Genomic DNA, 24,361 nt, shown 5'->3' on the forward strand with positions numbered 1-24,361 from the left:
TCGGTACTTGATCGGTCGGATCGTGAAGACGTACAACTACATCAACCGCGTTGTGCTAACGCTTCCGCTTTCGGTCTACGAGGGTACGTGGACAACACTCTCCCCTCTCGTTGCTATGCATCACCATGATCCTGTGTGTGCGTAGGAATTTTTTTGAAATTACTACGTTCCCCAACAGTGGCATCCGAGCCAGGTTTTATGCGTAGATGTTATATGCACGAGTAGAACACAAGTGAGTTGTGGGCGATATAAGTCATACTGCTTACCAGCATGTCATACTTTGGTTCGGCGGTATTGTTGGATGAAGCGGCCCAGACCGACATTACGCGTACGCTTACGCGAGACTGGTTTTACCGCCGTGCTATGCACACAGGTGACTAGTGGGTGTCAGTTTCTCCAACTTTAGTTGAACCGAGTGTGGCTACGCCCGGTCCTTGCGAAGGTTAAAACAACACCAACTTGACAAACTATCGTTGTGGTTTTGATGCGTAGGTAAGAATGGTTCTTGCTCAGCCCGTAGCAGCCACGTAAAATTTGCAACAACAAAGTAGAGGACGTCTAACTTGTTTTTGCAGGGCATGTTGTGATGTGATATGGTCAAGGCATGATGCTATATTTTATTGTATGAGATGATCATGTTTTGTAACCGAGTTATCGGCAACTAGCAGGAGCCATATGGTTGTCGCTTTATTGTATGCAATGCAAACGCCCTATAATGCTTTACTTTATCACTAAGCGGTAGCGATAGTCGTAGAAGCATAAGTTGGCGAGACGAGAACGATGCTACGATGGAGATCAAGGTGTCGCGCCGGTGACAATGGTGATCATGACGGTGCTTCGGAGATGGAGATCACAAGCACAAGATGATGATGGCCACATCATATCACTTATATTGATTGCATGTGATGTTTATCTTTTATGCATCTTATCTTGCTTTGATTGATGGTAGCATTATAAGATGATCTCTCACTAAATTATCAAGGTATAAGTGTTCTCCCTGAGTATGCACCGTTGCGAAAGTTCTTCGTGCTGAGACACCACGTGATGATCGAGTGTGATAGGCTCTACGTTCAAATACAACGGGTGCAAAACAGTTGCACATGCGAAATACTCAGGTTAAACTTGACGAGCCTAGCATATAACAGATATGGCCTCGGAAGACTGAGACCGAAAGGTCGAGCATGAATCATATAGTAGATATGATCAACATAGTGATGTTCACCATTGAAACTACTCCATCTCACGTGATGATCGGACATGGTTTAGTTGATTTGGATCACGTGATCACTTAGAGGATTAGAGGGATGTCTATCTAAGTGGGAGTTCTTAAGTAATATGATTAATTGAACTTAAATTTATCATGAACTTAGTACCTGATAGTATTTTGCTTGTCTATGTTGATTGTAGATAGATGGCCCGTGTTGTTGTTCCGTTAAATTTTAATGCGTTCCTTGAGAAAGCAAAGTTGAAAGATGATGGTAGCAATTACACGGACTGGGTCCGTAACTTGAGGATTATCCTCATTGTTGCACAGAAGAATTACGTCCTGTAAGAACGTCTGGCAGAGCAAAGCTGATGACTACTCGATAGTTCAGTGTGCCATGCTTTACGGCTTAGAACCGGGACTTCAACGATGTTTTGAACGTCATGGAGCATATGAGATGTTCCAAGAGTTGAAGTTAATATTTCAAGCAAATGCCCGGATTGAGAGATATGAAGTCTCCAATAAGTTCTACAGCTGCAAGATGGAGGAGAATAGTTCTGTCAGTGAGCATATACTCAGAATGTCTGGGTATAACAAACACTTGATTCAACTGGGAGTGAATCTTCCGGATGATAGCGTCATTGACTGCCACCAAGCTACAAGAGCTTCGTGATGAACTATAACATGCAAGGGATGGATAAGACGATTCCCGAGCTCTTCGCAATGCTAAAGGCTGCGGAGGTAGAAATCAAGAAGGAGCATCAAGTGTTGATGGTCAATAAGACCACCAGTTTCAATAAAAAGGGCAAAGGGAAGAAGAAGGGGAACTTCAAGAAGAACAGCAAACAAGTTGCTGCTCAGGAGAAGAACCCCAAGTCTGGACCTAAGCCTGAGTCTGAGTGCTTCTACTGCAAGCAGACTGGTCACTGGAAGCGGAACTGCCCCAAGTATTTGGCGGATAAGAAGGATGGCAAGGTGAACAAAGGTATATGTGATATACATGTTATTGATGTGTACCTTACTAATGCTCGCAGTAGCACCTGGGTATTTGATACTGGTTTTGTTGCTAATATTTGCAACTCGAAACAGGGACTACGGATTAAGCGAAGATTGGCTAAGGACGAGGTGACGATGCGCGTGGGAAATGGTTCCAAAGTCGATGTGATCGCGGTCGGCACGCTACCTCTACATCTACCTTCGGGATTAGTTTTAGACCTAAATAATTATTATTTGGTGCCAGCGTTGAGCATGAACATTATATCTGGATCTTGTTTGATGCGAGACGGTTGTTCATTTAAATCAGAGAATAATGGTTGTTCTATTTATATGAGTAATATCTTTTATGGTCATGCACCCTTGAAAAGTGGTCTATTTTTGTTGAATCTCGATACTAGTGATACACATATTCATAATATTGAAGCCAAAAGATGCAGAGTTGATAATGATAATGCAACTTATTTATGGCACTGCTGTTTAGGTCATATTGGTATAAAGCGCATGAAGAAACTCCATACTGATGGACTTTTGGAACCACTTGATTATGAATCACTTGGTACTTGCGAACCATGCCTCATGGGCAAGATGACTAAAACGCCGTTCTCCGGAACTATGGAGCGAGCAACAGATTTATTGGAAATCATACATACAGATGTATGTGGTCCGATGAATGTTGAGGCTCGTGGCGGGTATCGTTATTTTCTCACCTTCACAGATGATTTAAGCAGATATGGGTATATCTACTTAATGAAACATAAGTCTGTAACATTTGAAAAGTTCAAGGAATTTCAGAGTGAAGTTGAAAATCATCGTAACAAGAAAATAAAGTTTCTACGATCTGATCGTGGAGGAGAATATTTGAGTTACGAGTTTGGTCTTCATTTGAAACAATGCGGAATAGTTTCGCAACTCACGCCACCCGGAACACCACAGCGTAATGGTGTGTCCGAACGTAGTAATCGTACTTTACTAGACATGGTGCGATCTATGATGTCTCTTACTGATTTACCGCTATCGTTTTGGGGTTATGCTTTAGAGACGGCTGCATTCACGTTAAATAGGGCACCATCTAAATCCATTGAGACGACGCCTTATGAACTATGGTTTGGCAAGAAACCAAAGTTGTCGTTTCTTAAAGTTTGGGGCTGCGATGCTTATGTGAAAAAGCTTCAACCTGATAAGCTCGAACCCAAATCAGAAAAATGTGTCTTCATAGGATACCCAAAAGAGATTGTTGGGTACACCTTCTATCACAGATCCGAAGGCAAGACTTTTGTTGCTAAATTTGGAATCTTTCTAGAGAAGGAGTTTCTCTCGAAAGAAGTGAGGGGGAGGAAAGTAGAACTTGATGAGGTAACTGTACCTACTCCCTTATTGGAAAGTAGTTCATCGCAGAAACCGGTTCCTGTGACACCTACACCAATTAGTGAGGAAGTTAATGATGATGATCATGAAACTTCAGATCAAGTTGTTACTGAACCTCGTAGGTCAACCAGAGTAAGATCCGCACCAGAGTGGTACGGTAATCCTGTTCTGGAGGTTATGTTACTAGACCATGACGAACCTACGAACTATGAAGAAGCGATGGTGAGCCCAGATTCCGCAAAATGGCTTGAGGCCATGAAATCTGAGATGGGATCCATGTATGAGAACAAAGTATGGACTCTGGTTGACTTGCCCGATGATCGGCAAGCCATTGAGAATAAATGGATCTTCAAGAAGAAGACTGACGCTGACGGTAATGTTACTGTCTTTAAAACTCGACTTGTTGCGAAAGGTTTTCGACAAGTTCAAGGGATTGACTACGATGAGACTTTCTCACCCGTACCGATGCTTAAGTCTGTCCGGATCATGTTAGCAATTGCCGCATTTTATGATTATGAAATTTGGCAAATGGATGTCAAAACTGCATTCCTGAATGGATTTCTGGAAGAAGAGTTGTATATGATGCAACCGGAAGGTTTTGTCGATCCAAAAGGAGCTAACAAAGTGTGCAAGCTCCAGCGATCCATTTATGGACTGGTGCAAGCCTCTCGGAGTTGGAATAAATGCTTTGATAGTGTGATCAAAGCATTTGGTTTTATACAGACTTTTGGAGAAGCCTGTATTTACAAGAAAGTGAGTGGGAACTCTGTAGCATTTCTGATATTATATGTGGATGACATATTGCTGATTGGAAATGATATAGAATTTCTGGATAGCATAAAGGGATACTTGAATAAGAGTTTTCCAATGAAGGACCTCGGCGAAGCTGCTTATATATTGGGCATCAAGATCTATAGAGATAGATCAAGATGCTTAATTGGACTTTCACAAAGCACATACCTTGACAAGGTTTTGAAGAAGTTCAAAATGGATCAAGCAAAGAAAGGGTTCTTGCCTGTGTTACAAGGTGTGAAGTTGAGTAAGACTCAATGCCCGACCACTGCAGAAGATAGAGAGAAGATGAAAGATGTTCCCTATGCTTCAGCCATAGGCTCTATCATGTATGCAATGCTGTGTACCAGACCTGATGTGTGCCTTGCTATAAGTTTAGCAGGGAGGTACCAAAGTAATCCAGGAGTGGATCACTGGACAGCGGTCAAGAACATCCTGAAATACCTGAAAAGGACTAAGGATATGTTTCTCGTTTATGGAGGTGACAAAGAGCTAGTCGTAAATGGTTACGTCGATGCAAGCTTTGACACTGATCCGGACGATTCTAAATCGCAAACCGGATACGTGTTTACATTGAACGGTGGAGCTGTCAGTTGGTGCAGTTCTAAACAAAGCGTTGTGGCGGGATCTACGTGTGAAGCGGAGTACATAGCTGCTTCGGAAGCAGCAAATGAAGGAGTCTGGATGAAGGAGTTAATATCCGATCTAGGTGTCATACCTAGTGCATCGGGTCCAATGAAAATCTTTTGTGACAATACTGGTGCAATTGCCTTGGCAAATAAATCCAGATTTCACAAGAGAACCAAGCACATCAAGAGACGCTTCAACTCCATCCGGGATCAAGTCCAGGTGGGAGACATAGAAATTTGCAAGATACATACGGATCTGAATGTTGCAGACCCGTGGACTAAGCCTCTTCCACGAGCAAAACATGATCAGCACCAAGGCTCCATGGATGTTAGAATCATTACTGTGTAATCTAGATTATTGACTCTAGTGCAAGTGGGAGACTGAAGGAAATATGCCCTAGAGGCAATAATAAAGTTATTATTTATTTCCTTATATCATGATAAATGTTTATTATTCATGCTAGAATTGTATTAACCGGAAACATAATACTTGTGTGAATACATAGACAAACAGAGTGTCACTAGTATGCCTCTACTTGACTAGCTCGTTGATCAAAGATGGTTATGTTTCCTAGCCATTGACATGAGTTGTCATTTGATTAATGGGATCACATCATTAGGAGAATGATGTGATTGACTTGACCCATTCCGTTAGCTTAGCACACGACCGTTTAGTATTCTGCTATTGCTTTCTTCATGACTTATACATGTTCCTATGACTATGAGATTATGCAACTCCCGTTTACCGGAGGAACACTTTGTGTGTTACCAAATGTCACAACGTAACTGGGTGATTATAAAGGTGCTCTACAGGTGTCTCCGAAGGTACTTGTTGGGTTGGCATATTTCGAGATTAGGATTTGTCACTCCGATTGTCGGAGAGGTATCTCTGGGCCCACTCCGTAATGCACATCACTATAAGCCTTGCAAGCATTGCAACTAATGAGTTAGTTGCGGGATGATGTATTACGGAACGAGTAAAGAAACTTGCCGGTAACGAGATTGAACTAGGTATTGAGATACCGACGATTGAATCTCGGGCAAGTAACATACCGATGACAAAGGGAACAACGTATGTTGTTATGCGGTCTGACCGATAAAGATCTTCGTAGAATATGTGGGAGCCAATATGAGCATCCAGGTTCCACTATTGGTTATTGACCGGAGACGTGTCTCGGTCATGTCTACATAGTTCTCGAACCCGAAGGGTCCGCACGCTTAAAGTTTCGATGACAGTTATATTATGAGTTTATATGTTTTGATGTACCGAAAGTTGTTCAGAGTCCCGGATGTGATCACGGACATGACGAGTCTCGAAATGGTCGAGACGTAAAGATCAATATATTGGACGACTATGTTTGGACACCAGAAGGGTTCCGAAAGGTTTCAGACATTTATCGGAGTACCGGGGGTTACCGGAACCCCCCGGGAACTAATGGGCCTTGTTGGGCCCTAGTGGAGAGAGAGAGGGGCCGGCCAGGGCAAGAGGCGCCCCCCCTCCCCTTGAGTCTGAATAGGACAAGGAAGGGGGGGGGCGGCGCCCCCCTTGCCTTTCCCCTCTCCCACTCCTTCCTTCCCCCTCCTTCTTGGACTAGGAAAGGGAGGGGGCAAACCTACTTGGAGTAGGTTTCCCCCTCCTAGGGCGCGCCACCCCCTTGGCGGCCCTCTCCTCCTCCCCCTTTATATACGGAGGAGGGGGCACCCCATAGACACAACAATTGATCTCTTGATCTCTTAGCCGTGTGCGGTGCCTCCCTCCACCATAAATCCACCTCGATAATATCGTAGCGGTGCTTAGGCGAAGCCCTGCGTCGGTAGAACATCATCATCGTCACCATGCCGTCGTGCTGACGGAACTCTCCCTCAAAGCTCGGCTGGATCGGAGTTCGAGGGACGTCATCGAGCTGAACGTGTGCTGAACTCGGTGGTGCCGTGCGTTCGGTACTTGATCGGTCGGATCGTGAAGACGTACAACTACATCAACCGCGTTGTGCTAACGCTTCCGCTTTCGGTCTACGAGGGTACGTGGACAACACTCTCCCCTCTCGTTGCTATGCATCACCATGATCCTGTGTGTGCGTAGGAATTTTTTTGAAATTACTACGTTCCCCAACAATAAGTTTCCAATCTACAATTCTAGTTTACTATTTACTTTGCAATCTTTACTTTCCAATTTATACAACAAAAATACCAAAAATATTTATCTTATTATCTTTTATCAGATCTCACTTTTGCAAGTGCCCGTGAAGGGATTGACAACCCCTTTATCGCTTTGGTTGCAAGGTTCTTGATTGTTTGTGCAGGTACTAGGCGATTTGCGTGTAGTCTCCTACTGGATTGATACCTTGGTTCTTAAAAACTGAGGGAAATACTTACGCTACTTTGCTGCATCACCCTTTCCTCTTCAAGGGAAAACCAACGCCTGCTCAAGAGGTAGCAGCGCGCGCCCCCTTGCCCCAATCCGAATTAGACAAGGGGAGGGGGCGGCGCCCCCCTCCTTCCTTCTCTCCTCCTCCTCCTTCCCCCTTCTCCTAATTGGACTAGGAAAGGGGGAAACCTACTCCTACTAGGAGTAGGAATCCCCCCTTGGGTTCGCCCCTTGTGGCCGGCCCTCCTCCTCCTCCCCTCCTTTATATACGGGGGAGGGGGCACCCCATAGACACACAAGTTGATCTTTAGCCGTGTGCGGTGCCCCCTCCACAGTTTTCCACCTCGGTCATATTGTCATAGTGCTTAGGCGAAGCCCTGCGTCGGTAACTTCATCATCACCGTCACCACGCCATCGTGCTGACGAAACTCTCCCTCGGCCTCAGCTGTATCTAGAGTTTAAGGGACGTCACCGAGCTGAATGTGTGCAGATCGCGGAGGTGCCGTGCGTTCGGTACTTGATCAGTTGGATCGCAAAGACGTTCAACTACATCAACCGCGTTACTAAACACTTCCGCTTTCGGTCTACGAGGGTACGTGGACACACTCTCCCCGCTCGTTGCTATGCTTCTCCTAGATAGATCTTGCGTGATCGTAGGATTTTTTTGAAATACTACGTTCCCCAACAGCAATATCTATTAGACACACATACTATCAGGCTAACGCAAACCACCCGGGTATGAAGTATACTTACCGTAACTTTCTTTGTGTTGACTTGAGTTTTCCTGTTAGTAAAAAGAAACATGCCTTTTTTTGCGGTTCATGGATTCATGCTCAATGTTGAATTATTATCTGGTCTGCAAAAGCATGCCTTACTACTTCTCATGGTCACATGATTTATAATTTATAGCTACAATTATTTAAATCGGTATCTTGCATGAAGTCTTGACATCTAGCTTGATCAAAGATTCCACCGTGTGCTTATTTCTCCATCATATCGCACAATGAATAATATCAGTAGATAGATATCTCCTTTTTATGCAATGAATTTCATGAAATAAAACAACGTCCATCACCGTCTCTAACGTAATCTTAAGTGCACATGCATGGCTTACTGTCACTGCTTTCTTGTAGTATTAGTGTCGTCTTTGGCTGTTTCCTTTCTTGAATTTTCCAATGACAGGGTACATGCCTAAACATATTCGAAGTTGTTGATTATTTTGTTGCGATTATAGTATTTAGTAATTATAGTATTTAGTAATTTAACGTGAACCCTTGAAGGTCCAATTAAGGCTATTTGACTAGGAAGCTAGGTGATATGTGCTCAAAAGAACCTACCCCTGTTATGCACTGGTTTTTTGTCTTAGCGTTGTTTCTGCTGTTACGCTATATATCTTGTATTAGTTGAATTTTGAAGATAACAATTAAGGAATTCATCTACAATAGGAACTTACTTCCCAACAAGGAAAGTCCAGTGGTTGGGCAACAACATGTGGAAGGATAATTACTGGATACTTTTTTTTAGCGAACAACTGCAGAGCGATTTGGTGTCTCAAAACATGTAAGTTGTGATGCCCTATCTGGAATCGAATGACTAATTCGTAAAACAAGATCCGGTTCTACAATTTTATCAAAATTAATTTGGCACTACAAAAACATTTGTCATTTCATCTAGGAATATTTTTAAATAGTTAATAAATCATACAGACTTGATATTTTCTTGGTCTCATGCAACTATGTGTGGTTTCTTATTTTACTCAACAATCATTTGTGGCAATTATGAGTTGTTTTTCCGCCATTCGTACACTATCCCTTAATTTTACTACGAATATATGAAAGTACACACCAAGGGGTTTGCGAAAAGTAAAATAACTAGGACACAAGCACGAGTCACCTTATGAGGTGATGATGTAGGAGACACAATGAGGTGAAAGAGATGTGATGGACATAGAAGAGTAAACACTGCCCATGAGGATAAAGAGATGTGATGCACATAGGAGGAAGCGAGGACCTCGATCCACATTATTGAAGACATAGATAAGAACAAGAGTATAACACTTCACACATCGACCAATCAATGACACATGTTTCTATTGGGGCATATCGCCCTCCCTTGCATTATACCTGTTAATATTAAGATGAAACACTTAGTTGGATGCATTTCTCTTATATTGTTCTATGGCAACACCTGAGCATTCTGCTAGAGAAGATGCTCGGGTGTAGACAGAATCATATATTATATTATCATTGGTATCAACATATCTCTAAATGTTTTCATACTTAATCTATGAGGTTATATTCAACACGAGATCTAAAGTTTTGTGTGAAGCCAAATATGCAGGTGTCAGTAATACTGTTTGATAGCTTGGGGGTACGATAATGCGGCAAACGGCCAACGACTGGCTAGCTGTGTGGGAGAGCAAGAGATGTCCCGAGAAACGTCTCACTACAATGGGAAACCGAGCGGGAAGGGGAGGGTCCGACAGGGAAAAGGAAGTTTGTGTTGCGCCCGCGGGTTGGAGATAACAAATGGCGGATCGCCCAGACAATGACATTTCTCCCCCACATATGATCTGGATATGGGGAAGTCCGGACTATCTAGGCGGTTGAACTTTGGGGAGCCCGTTGGGCACCGGATGTATGAGGAAGAAATGAGCTTCGACTTTGAAAACGACTTTAATAATTTATTTGATTCGTTTATGTGCATTGTAGCCCGTAGCAACGCACGGGCATTCTACTAGTGTTCAATGAAATCTGAATACCATTTCAAATATCGTAAAGTTTGATGAAGTTATTCCAATCATCTCCACTCAAACAGGTACTATACTCTTCGTTGGCGATTTTAACGCCGATATTGAACTCCTCTTTGGTCTTAAGGTGAACACTTTCTAGAGTTACCTCAAACTTTTTGATCCACATATTCTCATGGAAGATTGTTCTTGCAAAGCCGGGGATAACCCGACACAGAATAAAGGAAATATTGATTATTCTTGCAAAGTTTCTTAACAAATTGTTTTTCACAAGAAGCATTGTATATTTTGAGCAGGTGTTTATGAAAGATATCAATATAAAGAAAATGTGTTTTGTTCTAAGTGTTAAGTCTGATTTGTTAGAAGTAAGTTGATATTAACAAATCGGTAGGAATATTGTATGCTTAAGTATAGAGCAAATTATATAGTAGTTTGTTAAGTAAGGACAATTAATTTAAGCTTATTGTCATACCATCTTATGATTCATGAAAGAAGAGGTTGAAACTACTGTACATGAGAACCCTCTCATAGCTGCACAAACATCTATTGTCGTAATAGATTGGGCACTAGGTACGGAAATCGTAGATTCAGTAGGGAATATAATTTCTTCGCTATATTTGAACGAGCTTAGGCGAGATAGATGGAACTTTACCTCAATTCTGCTGTATCATCCATTAAGGGTACGAAAACCACCAGGAACCCGTAGCGGAAGAAACTAAAAAGGAAATGAAGTAGATTTCATTCATGACAATGGTTGGAGGGTGGAGTTGGATGGAATTGTTGAGAGATGGGTAATTCTGACCATCATTCAATCTGTTTGGGCATGAGCCACCTTACATGTGTTTCAGATCAAAATCAAAAGCATGAACAAGTTATGCTCCTTCTGTGACCAGGTGTCGGAGGACATGCTTTCACATCATGATTGGGTGCTCCTTCTGGCGGCAAGTCTCACACGACATGTTGGCTTGGTGCCAATCCATAGTTGCACCGCCCTTCGCCACAACACCATGCCTGACTTGATGGGCGACTTATCGCTCCAACGCCCCTCCGGCTCAATGTTACGGCATATTTTCCATCATCATCCTCATGGCTTGGCAAATCTGGAAGCATCGAAATGGATGTATCTTCGACGCCGCTCGCCCTGCCGTTGGTCGTCTAGTGCATATCATCTAGGATGATGCATACTGTTGTGCTAAAACCGACGCCACGGGATTAGATCACATAGTGCCTTAGAGATAGACCTTTGTGCTTGGGTTGATGTAACCCATAACCTCGTGTACGTTGTGATGTAACTCATAGCCGTAATTTTTCCTCACTTTTCTATAATGGAAAGATATGCAAATTTTGCGTGTTTATGTAAAAAGAAACTGTTAAAAGAAGAGAGAGACTCCCTTCCCGCAAAAAAAGAAAAAAGAAAGAAAAGAGAGATGGAAAGAAGGGAGGAGAGGGGCGAGAGAGAGTCGGGGAAACAGATGAATGAATACTAGTAGTCCACTGAAATCTCTCGATCTCACCCATCTTTCTACCCCCTCTCCCTCCCTCCCTCCCTCCCCCTCTCACGGGCTGCACGCTGCCTCGCTCCGACCGACCGCCACGCCCTCACATCCCCATCTCCATCTCTCTCCGCGTTGCTCTGCCTCTGCCACCGCTTCACCCGCGCGCGGTCGGGCTCCTAGCTAGCTGCTGCCTCTTCTCCCCTTGATGTGGCGCCGGGCGCCGAGCTGCTGCTGCTCGCGCACCAGAGGCGCCGGAGGCGAGCTCCCCGGACGCCTGGCGGCCTAGCCTCCTCGCGCTCTTACAAGAGGGAGATCCGGGCTTTCTTGGTAAGCTCTGTCCCCGGCCATGTCCTAATTCCCGATCAATCCGCCTGATCCCGCCCGATTCCGTTCCCTGCACGCGTGCTCGCGCTAGATTAGTGGTCACCGCAAGCTCGCTCCGTCGCTGCTCCTGACTTCTTACTGTAGACTAGTGTCCATGGTGGACTGTCGGGCTGCGACGCCATTTGCGGTTCCATCTCCCTCTCCTGGGGTGGTTGGGCCGCCGCTTTTGACAGAGAAAAGCTTCGCGGTAAGCGTGGACTAAAATGCGCGCAAGCATGGTGTTTAACCACAGGCTTAGCTGGCGGCTTTGTGCGTGCGTCTATCTCGTTTGGCCGGATCGTTGCGTGCCGACTGGTTCAGCCCGCCGTGCCAAGCGGGCCATGAGTAGTTACAAGATCGTGATCTCATCATGATGCAATGCGGTCACAATTTCTCTTAGGGTAGAGATGGCAAAACATGCCTCATATTAGTTTCAAATTTATGTGATTTTGTGCTGGACTGCATTCAAGTAACTCACTCAGTCAATGCTGGTACTCATGGGTTTTCAATGCATCTGGAATATCCATTATTTAGGCTTTTATTACTGCATGCATATATATTTTCCTCTATGTGAACAGGGTCGTAGTTGGTTCTTTTTGTTATGAACTTAAAAATGAAATAATGGTGGTACGAGAACCTTGTTTACAAATTGTCGAATGCAGTCGGTCCTTCTAGAGTATACGTATTTTCAGTGAGATGTTTCTAACATGTTCGTATACCAACTTCCGAACACTTCCGTGAAGAAAGTATTGCATACACCAGATCCTTCTAGTTTCTACCTATATCCAGTGAAGTGCTCAATACGTGTATATGACATGCTTATCTACCAACTTGCAAATATTTCCTTTTTATTTTCTTAATTTGTACATTCTTTGGAGCAACTTGTGAATACTTTCTGAAAGTAGAATTTGTCGTATACATGTAATGCATCTATGTTCTGCGCGGTTCTGGTACAACATGCTTGTGATATACTTCTCTACCAATTTCGATCACCTTCTAAAAATATCTAATCTTTTATTTAAGCGTTTGGTGGGGCCGTGTGACCCCACGGGATCCAAAGTGGATCCACTCTGGCGGAAATGGAGTCGGGGAGCACGTTCTATGCGGGTGAACGTCTTCACATTGATCCCAGCTGGCTCATCGACCCAAAGCTTCTCTTTGTTGGGCCACGGATCGGTGAGGGTGGACATGCAAAGGTCTACGAGGGGAAGTAAGGCTCGTCTGTTTACACTATGATCTACAATTTGCTGATTTGTATGAGTTGTTTGCTTATAATTTATCTCCCAGTTGATGATTCATGATGATGGGGTTTGTAGGTACAAGAACCAAAATGTTGCTATCAAGATTGTGCACAAAGGGGACACCCCTGAAGAGGTCATCAAGAGGCAGGGTAGGTTCTTGAGAGAGGTGACCATGCTGTCAAGGGTGCAGCACAAGAACCTTGTCAAGGTTCGCTTCTTTGCTGACTACTATCATTCTTTCATTGGCTGGAAGTGTTGGGTGCTTTTGGATATTGAAAACTATATCTGCCTGTTGTTCAGTTTATTGGAGCTTGCCTAGAGCCTGTCATGGTGGTGGTGACTGAGCTATTAGTGGGGGGCTCTTTGCGGAAGTATTTGGTCAGCTTACGGCCTAGGAACCTGGAGCCTCGTGTAGCCGTTGGATTTGCATTGGACATCGCCCGAGCCATGGAATGTTTGCATGCACACGGGATCATTCATCGTGATCTTAAACCTGGTAAGATTTTCCATTTTGCGTTTGAATACTAGGTGAATTTCTGCAAAGAGGATATTGGCTTTCCTTCTGTCCAATATATACCCTGAGTGGTACTGTTGTAGGATCTCTGTTTGTGTGGACATGTTCAGGTTTTTTTTCTGGGGGGTGGGGGGGGGGCGTCTTTCCCCCTCTTCCCTGTGAAGTCGATTTATGCAGTACGCTACATGCGCCACTTTAATGTTCATAATATTGCACGTTACGTCTCATATTGTATAAGCAATGTGTACACGCATGGGTACATTTGAGGTGTCGTACTGTTACTTTTACCGTTGGAATAGCAATGTATTGGATTTCTTGGGGGCTGCGCGGGCGTCAAGCAGGTGGGGACCCACCCTCCCCCGCCGCCGCCGGAGGAAGCCGGCGAGCAAAGCTCGTCTGGCGGATGGCGGTGGCGGGCTCGCCCTTCTTCCTGGGGGCGGACTCGGGCTGCGCGCGACGGCGACCCTGGGCGTCTGGCGTGGCGGCGGAGATAGGACGCTGGAGCGGCGGCTCCAGGGCTTGTCGGCGGGGCTGCGCCTCCATGGCTGCCGGGGCAGCGTGGTGGTTAGCCATGGCGCGCGGTGGCGGCGGACCTGGGCGCCCCCTCCCCAGATTCGTCCTGCTGTGGGTGGTGGCGGCCCGTGGTGTCGTCAGCGCTTGGTTGCGCGTCCGGGGTGGTTCTCCACTCCGGCGTGTGGAGGTGGTCGTCGGCGCGACGGGTGCGTCGGATCTGGGTGTGGCCAGATCTGTGGCCGGCGTTGTCGGGGTCGGCTTGTTCGGCTGCCGGTGTGCGCGGGCGGTGGGTTCTAGCGCCAGATCTGGCCGCAGTCATCCGGCCCTAATCAGTGGGCTTCTCTCCTGCGGGTTCCTGACGGTGCCGGCATGGTTGCCGGGACCCTGGCCGCGGGTGAAGCTGGTGGAGGAGATCCAGATTGGGGGAAACCCCTTGGTCGGCCCCGGTCAGCCGCGCCGACGACGACGCTCAAGGGCGCCGCTTTTCTTCTTGGAGACGTCGGTCTATGTCTGCTCCTGTGGGTGAAAACCCTAACTCCGGTGGGCGGCGGCGGCGTCCTTGACGCCGTGACCTTCCTGAAGGCGTCGCCTTGAGGGCTGAGTGGTGGTGGGCATTGTGTGGGTCCTTGACGGTTGCTGGTGATGGGCACTGCTTCGGGGGAAACCCTAGGATCTGGTTCTCCAGATCGGACGATGGCGGTATTGCGGTGCCGTTTCTCTCCGGGGAGCATCGTTTGTGGAGCAGCGCTAGAAGACACAGGCAGGAGGTGGAGCGGCTCCGTCTTGCACGGAGCTTCGGTGGAGTTGTCAAGTCATGCCTGGCCGACAGGCGCTACGCTGAGTCATGCCTGTTTGGCAGGTGCTACGCACGACAGCTCTTCCAGAGTCTTCGCGCCTGGACGGACGAGCGCAGGGCGGTGGCGCCGTTGGGCGCCGTGGTGGCGTCGATGGATGTCCGGACTGGCAAGGAGGATACGGATTTATCTCCTGAAGATGGGTCAGTGGTCCGATGAAGATGGCGGCTTCTAAAACGTGTGCAGGTGGTGTGCGCTTTAGGTCTGCTGCACCGGTTGTTAGTCCCGATACGTTATGTCGATGGATCGGCGACGACACTGGTTGTAGATATGGGGAGTGAGAGCACTCCTCATTATCGAATTCGTAGGTGTGAGTGGTGGCTTCGGGCGATTTGATGTATGTTTCTTGTCAGACCTTTGTGGAATAATTAATAAAGATGGCTGCATGCATCGATTGATGCAGAGGCCGGGGGCCCAACCTCCATTTCTAAAAAAAATTAGCCCATGCTCTGTTGTGTTAGCAATTTCTGTTGTCACGAGCTAGTCTTACTATGGGACCAGTGCACCTGGAAATTTTACACAAACATCACTAGTTGTGTGTGCGAAGAACACAAGTGCGGGGAAGCATGTAGTGTATGCACTTCTGGGTGATATACCTACTGAATACTATAGTTTATGGTCACAAATTAAGCATAAGTGTCCATACATATTGAGATGTTGAAGCATTTATAGCCTCAATGTACAGTGCAACAAGTAGCAAGAATAATTACCCAGGTAGCCTGATCTTATTCTATGAATAGTGAAATTTATTGGATCAATGCGCAAAGTGCACGCCTTCTAGGTTATAAATGTGTGTGACTTCTGCAATTTATTCTTTAGTACTGTATGTGTTCTGATTCCACCTCTTAATATTATGATTTCTATGCACATGCATTGGCTGATTGAATATCTTTTACTTTATCATCAGAGAAACTAAGATATCACACACTTAGTAAATAGCTTGCACTCATAACTATAACCAGGAAACAATGCCTCAGCGTTGGTGACATAGGTGTCGGGATCCGACTTGGATTCAGGTGTTCTATTCAGATGAAGGTTGCTAAACATGGACATGGGTGTAGGATACCACTCAGATTCGTGTTTCCGGTTCGGCAAAAGCAAAATTAGGACAGGGAGACAGGCCTTGACTGACTCAACTGAGCGTCCATCCTGCAACCTGATGCATACACCCATCTCTTTTGTCTTGTTGCATGTACGTTGTTTAGACCGTCAAGTTATTGGCATAGCGCAACAGATGTCTGTTTGAGCCTGTGCCGTGTGCATGTAGTTTGGTTATGCAAGCAGTAATTAATCACATGCAATTATTGCATGTGCCTTTTATTGTTTTCGTTTCGGGCAACTGGGCCCTGCTTGTTTTCATGACTAACAGTCACCATTGCTTTGGTAATTTTGAAGTTTTCATCTCTTTTGTAATTTAAAGGTCAGCATTTGGGGGTTATGTGCATCTCATCTTTACAAAGATTCAATATGATTTGGGGTTTAGTATGACATAGCAAGATCAGAGCATGTTACAGGCATTATATATTCTAGATTTGTTGGATCTTGGATTGAAGGTCTGGCTTCCCTCTAGATCTTGCTATGTGTGAACGTCTTCAAAATTTGTTAGCTCCATTGGCCAATGAATATATTTCTTGTAGATTTTGGACACCATATTTTTGGTGCATCAGATTGAACATGATGTGGAATGGGCAGTCTTGGATCAAAGAACTGCTCCCAAGTTGGAGAAATTATTCCAGTTTGTACTAACAAGATGCCGGAGCAAGATAAAGGAGATGCGTAAGGTCGAGAAAGAGGAGTTATAATAGTTGTTCAGTGAATGATGACTTGTACCATACTGTTTTGCACTTTTTACCATGTTCCAGGCCACAGTTAGCTAAGTCAGCTGAACAAAGAGACGTTGACAGATAGTTATATTTTGGTGCAGCATAGTCCTGTTTTCATTAGACAATTACTGCTAGTCTAGTACTGAGCCAGCAATGCATATGAGAAATAACTACTAGTCTCGTGCCGAGTCAGGAATGCATATGAGATGTGATATTTCATTAAGGCTAACATTGGTTTTGTTGATCTACCATTTCCTTGGTATTGTTATTCTGTAGTCTGTAGTTATCTTCTGTAAGCTAATCTTTTCCTACATTAATCTCAAATGATCTGCCTGAGAAAATGTTTGTGCAAATAAAATTGATTCTGAGTCCATAGTTTTTGCCCTTCTCTTTGTACAGAGAATCTGCTGCTTACAGCGGACCAGAGAACAGTTAAGCTCGTCGACCTTGGTTTAGCAAGAGAAGAGACGTTAACAGAGATGATGACCGCAGAAACAGGAACATATCGTTGGATGGCTCCCGAGGTTTGTGCTACTGCAGTTTCATATCTTTCAGTTCTTGAACCTTTTCATTTCTGTTTTATTATGTGATTAACCTGAAATAATTCAACAGTTGTACAGCACAGTCACATTAAGGCACGGAGAAAAGAAACATTACAACCACAAAGTAGATGTTTACAGCTTTGCGATTGTGTTGTGGGAACTACTACACAATAGACTACCCTTTGAGGGCATGTCTAATCTGCAAGCTGCATATGCTGCCGCTTTCAAGGTAACATCAGATTTTTAGAGTATAATCATACCCATTTGCTGTTTTGTATACTTTCTTGAACCTATTTATGTTGCAGGGAGTTCTGATTGTTTTGAATATGTTTTATCATGCATTATTCCGTAATGCATACACCTGTGTCATATATTAGTTATTTGAACTTATGAAACCTCATTTTCTTCAGAACATCAGACCAAGTGCAGATAATTTGCCGGAGGAGCTGTCAGAGATCCTAACATCCTGCTGGAAAGAAGACCCAAGCGACAGACCAAACTTTACCCAGATAGTTCAAATGCTTCTCCATTACCTCTCAACCCTTTCACCGCCAGAACATATGGCCCCGGCTCGCACATTCAGTTCGGAGAATGCAATCTTACCTCCTGAATCGCCTGGGACGAGCTCTCTAATGGCTTCTCGAGGTGATATCACGCCTAAAGGCAATATTGAAGACAAGCCAAGGGGCTTCTTTTTCTGCTTCAGCCAGTGTTATTAGCCTCACAGATGGAACAAGGGAACTCCCAAGATGATGCAAAACATCAAAAGAACACACCCATAGTCCATACCCAAAGCATGGCAGGAGTCCCTGAAAACTGTTGTTTCTGCTCATCAGGCCACCCCTTCTTCTCTGACATGTTTGAACATATCGGCAGGGTAGATCTGAGTAACCTTTTGGCTCCTGCTAGTAATGGTGAAAATAGTTACTATATCGTATATTTTCCATGAACCTTCCATATCAAAATTGCGCGCCCATCGTATAGTAATAATTGGCATTAATCATTTACTCACTTGGAAAGGACACTGTTGACGACTTCCTTTGTTCCATAACTCTGTTTTCTTTTCTTTTTTGCATCAATGCTGCTATCCTGAGTCTGTATTGGTGCTAGAGTTAAAGGCTGCGAGTGGGACTGCTAACTCAGGGGCAGAGCCAGAGAAAAAGAATAACCGCGATGCACAAAACACTGATGCAATGATATACTTCCTCCATCCCAAAATAAGTGTTTTAACCCTAGTACAACTTTATACTAAAGTTAATACAAAGTTAAGACATTTATTTTGAGACGGAGGGAGTAGTATGTAATTAAGCCAAAACTTCACTAATGGTAATGATTTTGGAATCTGATAACGCCCAATACGAGGATGACAATTTTACTGTAGTTGGCAAGCATGGCAACTTTCCTTTTCAGTTTATTTTTTTGACAGAAAATTGCCGTTTGTTTCAACTTTTTTTTGTGCCATGTGTATCAACTAACTTGCCATCCTTACGTCACTAGAATTGCTGTCGAAAACATTAGATTTGCCTTGTGAAGCGCCATTTGCAAACAATGCCTATATAATATTAGCAAAAAAACATCACCTGACCTTGAATATTCCATAGCCTATATAATTACCAATGTGACATCAAATTATCAAGTGAAATATAAAGTGAACAACTAAAACTAGTTTTAATTAATGAATTAATTACATTTTAAATTACACATGAACCGATCAACCACTTTCTGCTCACCACTTCTTTGAGATTTGGATGATAATTGATAATTTTTTGCTTGTTTCCTTTTTCTTGGATCATATTCAATGCCTTCCTCCTAATTAATATTATAAGGACTTTTTCTTGCATTGACGTTTTTGGTTTGAGAAGATACCTATCCATGTACCTCCAGTTTAACAACTCCCTGCTAAGTTTTATATTAAAGTTGCGACAAATGATATGGATCGAAGAGAGTACTAAACAAATCTCATTCTCCACTTCGCAACAAGTTTGTACAACAAATTGGAAGAACTAAAAGAATTCAAATATTCAGAGGATCTAATTTTACACTGATCAGGGGAACTGAGAATTACCGTGCACTCCTGACTCCTTGTTGTATCTTGGGCAAGGACTGACCAATTGACGACCATGGCTGACCGGGTACGCGGTCCACGTCGTGGGCAACTAGGACAAGGTGCTTATCTGCCGATGCTCGTTTGCCGGCCGTTCGCCATTCCCCCAGCGGCTCGGCTCGCCTCGCCTCGCCTCGATAGGAAGTAAAACAAATGAATACGATGCGTCCATGATCTATCAAAATACTCCTTCTGTATTACTCTGTCTGAAAACTAATATCAGAGCGTTGAGATTACTAAAATAGTGATCTAAACACTTTTATATTAGTTTACGGAGGGAGTAGAATATAAGATGTGTTTTTACACTATGATAAGTGTCAAAAAATGTCTTATATTTTTAATTTTGATACAGAGAGAGTATTTTTTGGGACAGCGTGATCGATTTTTTTTAGGGGAACATGATCGATTTGTTCTGGCCTCTTGCCTGAACGGGCCCTGATTCCCACAAGGCATACACACCCTGGCCACACTAGCCTAATGGGCTTTAATGGCCACAGAAGGCGACTTTTGAGAACGGGGCGGCAGGCTGCTTCTAGCGAGAGCTCCTAAACGCTTCTCGAGATTCTTAAAATTGTCTCAAAAACGAGATTCTTAAAAAAAAACATAGTTAGTTAGGTTATTTACACACAAAAAATACTCCCTCCGTCCCTTTTATATAAGGTGTATTTATTTTTCCAAAAGTCAAACGAGTGCATGTTTGACCGAGTTTTTAGAAAAATATATCAATATCAACAATACGAAATTTATATCATTTGATTCATCATGAAAAGTAGTTTCATATTTTATCTATTAGGTAATGCATATGTTATTATTTTATTTCAATCTTGGTCAAACATTCAAATGATTGACTTGCACGGAAATCAATACACATTATATTCTGGAACGGAGGGAGTAGTTAGTTAGGTTACGCTTTACAAAGGTCATTTTCACCTTTTTGGTGCTAACAACTGGTGTCCCTTTGTGAAGTTCATAAAAATCAAAAAGGTTCGTGAATTTGAGAAAATTTCACAAAATTTTAAAATTAGGAATTTGAAGAAGTTATTGAAATATGAAAAGTTCATGAATTTGAAAAAGTACATGCTATTATAGAAAAAGTTGACATTATTTGGGAGATTGTCCATGGATTTGGAAAAGAAGTTCAGACCTACAAGTCATGCATTTGAAAAATTTCATGCATTTGAAAAAAGTTCGTATATTTAGAAAAAGTTCATGAATTTTAAATTTTGTCATGAAAAAATAAAAAAGTTGAGTAAATAAAAAAATAAGAAAGAAAACTGAAAAAGAAAAAGAGACAAAAAAGAAGAAGAAACAGAAAGAAAATAACTGAACAGGAAACCAAGAAAAACCCACCTGGAAAACGTACTCCCTTTGTGAAGTAATAATATAAGACCTTTTTAGGTCTCAACCTAAACGATTTATATTAGATTACAAAGGGAACCGAAAAGAAAATCAGGCCGGAAGTATATGAGCCGGCCCGCTAATATGCCTACCGTAGTGATTCGGGTGTGTGCCACACCTTTACATGACCTTTAAGGCGCCGAATAGGAATTGATGTTTAGGGCGGGCAAGTCTATGTCTTGTTTTTAGTAAGACAGAAGCCGAGCTCGCGTACATGGAGCCAGTAGTGGCCCGGCCCAGTAGCTATGTGGTTTTGTCACGATGATGTCGCACATGTGTTTTTTTTAGTTCAGTTTATATTTTGACAGCATACGGAATTCATATAATATCAAAAAATAATTTAGTTAAATAATATAAGTGTTCATCGTACTTTAAAAAATGATCATGCAATGTATAAATATGTTCGCTCAATTTTTAGAAAATGTTTGTAGCATTTATAAAAATGTATATGACATTTCAAAAATGTTCACACATTTCAAACAATATGCACATGACATTATTTGGAAAATGTTATATAATGTAAAAAAATACGGGTGCAATTCAAAAATAATGTTTCATACCATTCGTTACATTTTAGAAAAAATTGTTCACATATTTCAAAAATATGTTACCGACTTAAAAAAATGTTATACAATTTTAGAAAAAAACGTTCACATAGTTTTACAAAAATTTCTATTGTCCTATAAAAGTTTCAATATGCATTCAAAAAATGTTTAACATGTATTTGAAAAGATGTTCAAAACACATATTTGAAACAATATTAATCATGTATTTGAAAAGTATTAAAAATATATGTATTAGATGTGTGTGAAAAATGTGTGATTATTAGTGAAGAAAATAGACATGAAAAAATATATTTTAAAAAAAATGTTAAACATCTATATGAAAAACGTTAAATGCGTATTAAAAATATTCGTTATATATACCAAATTTTTTACAATGTGCATGAAAAAATAGGCAAGTGTGGAAAAAGGAAAAATATAAAAGGAAAAATGATTTCCTTTTTGAAAAATTGATGAAGGAAACAGAAGAAAACCGGTGCAAACCGAAGAAAGAAACAAAGAAACCGATGTAAAACAGTGAAAAAACCACAAAAAAATCCAAATGCAGCTACAATATTGGATCGGCCTAGTAACAATGTATTGTAGGCGAGATCAATAACGTCTCGGTACAAGAGAGACATAACTCCCATGGTTTCTGGTGAGAGCTCATGTTTCTTTCACAAACGGTGCATAATATTGACTCAAAAGAAAGTATCAAGTGGATAAAAACACAATGAGGATACATCCGACCTCTGCATGGTTAGGTGCACATAGCGAACACCAACACGCAAATAACACACGTGGGCAAATAGCAAAGTCATATAAGACCAAAACTATGAGTAAACGATGAAAACCAAACCCAGAAGCGAACAAATCTGCTATCTACAACTGATATGTCCATTTTGCATCGTTATTTCCTACTATAATTTAACTCATTTCAATGTTATATTTCACATTTTGGTGTAATTCTAATGTCTTCTTTCTCTTAAAATGCAAGTCACATAAAATAACAACACAAGAGATAACAATTCTCCGGAGCTCAAAATGAAGCGTGATTTTTTGGAGAATTATTTTGGATTATGTAATGAATTTGGAGAAAAGATATGTCAGAGGGGCCCACTAGCCAGCCATGAGGGTAGGTGGCGCGGCCACCCCCTGGTCGTGCCACCTGAGCTTGTGGGCCCTGAAGGCCCTTCCCCTGAAGCCCTTTGGCCATAAATTTTAATTAACCTAAAAAAATAGAGAGAAGGTTTACGGGACTTACCGTTGCTGTTTGCAAGGCGGAGCACTTTTGGTCTTTGGTGGAGCTGCCGGGGAAACATCCCTCCAGGAGGGGGAATTCGAAGCCTTCATCGTCACCGACACTCTTCTCATCGTGCGAACCATCATCTTCATCAACATCTCATCTCAAAACCCTAGTTCATCCTTTGTTCAATCTTTGTATCAAACCTCAGATCCGTACTTGGGGGTACTAGTAGTGTTAATTTCATCTTGTAGTTGATGCTTGTTGGTTTAATTGGTGGAAGATTATTATGTTCAGATTGTCAATCATATATTTATACCCACCGATCAAAATCAATATGATGAGTTGTGAGTAGTTCTAGTTGTTCTTGAGGACATGGGAGAAGTCTTGTTGCTAGTAATCATGTGAAGTTGATCACCGTTTAATGTTTTGATATTATGTTGTGTTGTTATTCTCTAGTGGTGTTATGTGAACGTCGACTAAATAACACTTCACCATGTTTGGTCCTAGGGGAAGGCATTGTGGAATTAGTTTTAGATGATGAGTTGTGGGAGTGATAGAAACCTAAACCCAAGTTTATAAATTATTCCGTAAGGGGATGTTTTGGATCCAATTGCTTAATGCTGTAGTTAGATTTGTCTTAATTACTTCTCTTGTAGTTGTGGATGCTTGCATGGAGAGTATAATCATAGGTAGGTATTTCTTTTTTCTAGTAAGGACATTACCTTAGCTCCCGTCCACCCACATAACACTTATCGAGGCAATGGACGTAAGTCGATGAATCATGGTGAAAGTAACTTGGCGATATTCCCGTGCATCCTTAAGGGCGTTTTAATCACAATAAGAAGTATCACCGGTTTGTACCCCCTCTGTTTCTTTTTAGTCTGTATATAAGGTTTGGTCAAAGTCAAGCTTTGTAAAGTTTGATTAACTTTATATTAAAAAATATCAACATTTACAATATGAAATCAATATTATCAGATGCATCATGAAATGTGTTTTCATACTATATAGTTTTAGTATTGTAGATGTTCATATTTTTTGATATAAATTTGGTCAATTTTTATATAGTTTGACTTTGACCAAATTTTATACGCGGAGTAAAAAGAAACAGAGGGAGTACTTAGCATAATTAAGGATTGTGCCACTTCTTGCACCTTGCTACTTTTGTTACTTGTTACCTTGTTACACATTATCTTGCTATCAAATTGTTTATCAAAACTACCTTACAACACTTGCAATGAAATCCTTGCTGAAAACTGCCTATCAATCCTTCTGCTCTTCGTTGGGTTCAACACTCTTACTTATCGAAAGGAATATGATTGGTCCCCTAACTTGTGGGTCATCAACAACCTACAACAACAACCATATCTGCACCAACCATCTCTTGAGACCACAAGGACAACAAGGTTCTTCAACAACAACACCTTCAGGAAGGGAAGCACTGCTATCAGCGAATCCAACCATCAAAGGCCAGATTCTATGTTTTCACCCTGAAGAAATTAATCTGAGTGTATCTGTTCAATGTATTCAACAAGGTAATGACACAAAACATCGCCACTACCACGTATAACCAACTCGGGTCAGACCTAGGTTTTCAACTCGGAGCTCGAGAGCGGGTAGTT

The 24,361-nt window shown here is 42.6% G+C and overlaps 1 protein-coding gene across 1 annotated transcript; it reads left to right on the top strand.

The window, feature by feature from the left end:
• The first annotated feature begins 11,619 nt into the window (after positions 1-11,619).
• LOC123144687 (serine/threonine-protein kinase STY13) lies at positions 11,620-18,468 on the top strand. Its single transcript, XM_044563896.1, has 7 exons — positions 11,620-11,926; positions 12,986-13,172; positions 13,279-13,411; positions 13,504-13,699; positions 17,307-17,431; positions 17,520-17,678; positions 17,860-18,468. Exons 2-7 carry the CDS (start codon positions 13,042-13,044, stop codon positions 18,166-18,168), a joined length of 1,053 nt encoding a protein of 350 aa, XP_044419831.1. The 5' UTR covers positions 11,620-11,926; positions 12,986-13,041; the 3' UTR covers positions 18,169-18,468.
• The last annotated feature ends 5,893 nt before the right edge of the window (positions 18,469-24,361 follow it).

The sequence above is a fragment of the Triticum aestivum genome, chromosome 6D (genome assembly GCF_018294505.1).
Source record: "Triticum aestivum cultivar Chinese Spring chromosome 6D, IWGSC CS RefSeq v2.1, whole genome shotgun sequence".
Taxonomy (NCBI): domain Eukaryota; kingdom Viridiplantae; phylum Streptophyta; class Magnoliopsida; order Poales; family Poaceae; genus Triticum; species Triticum aestivum.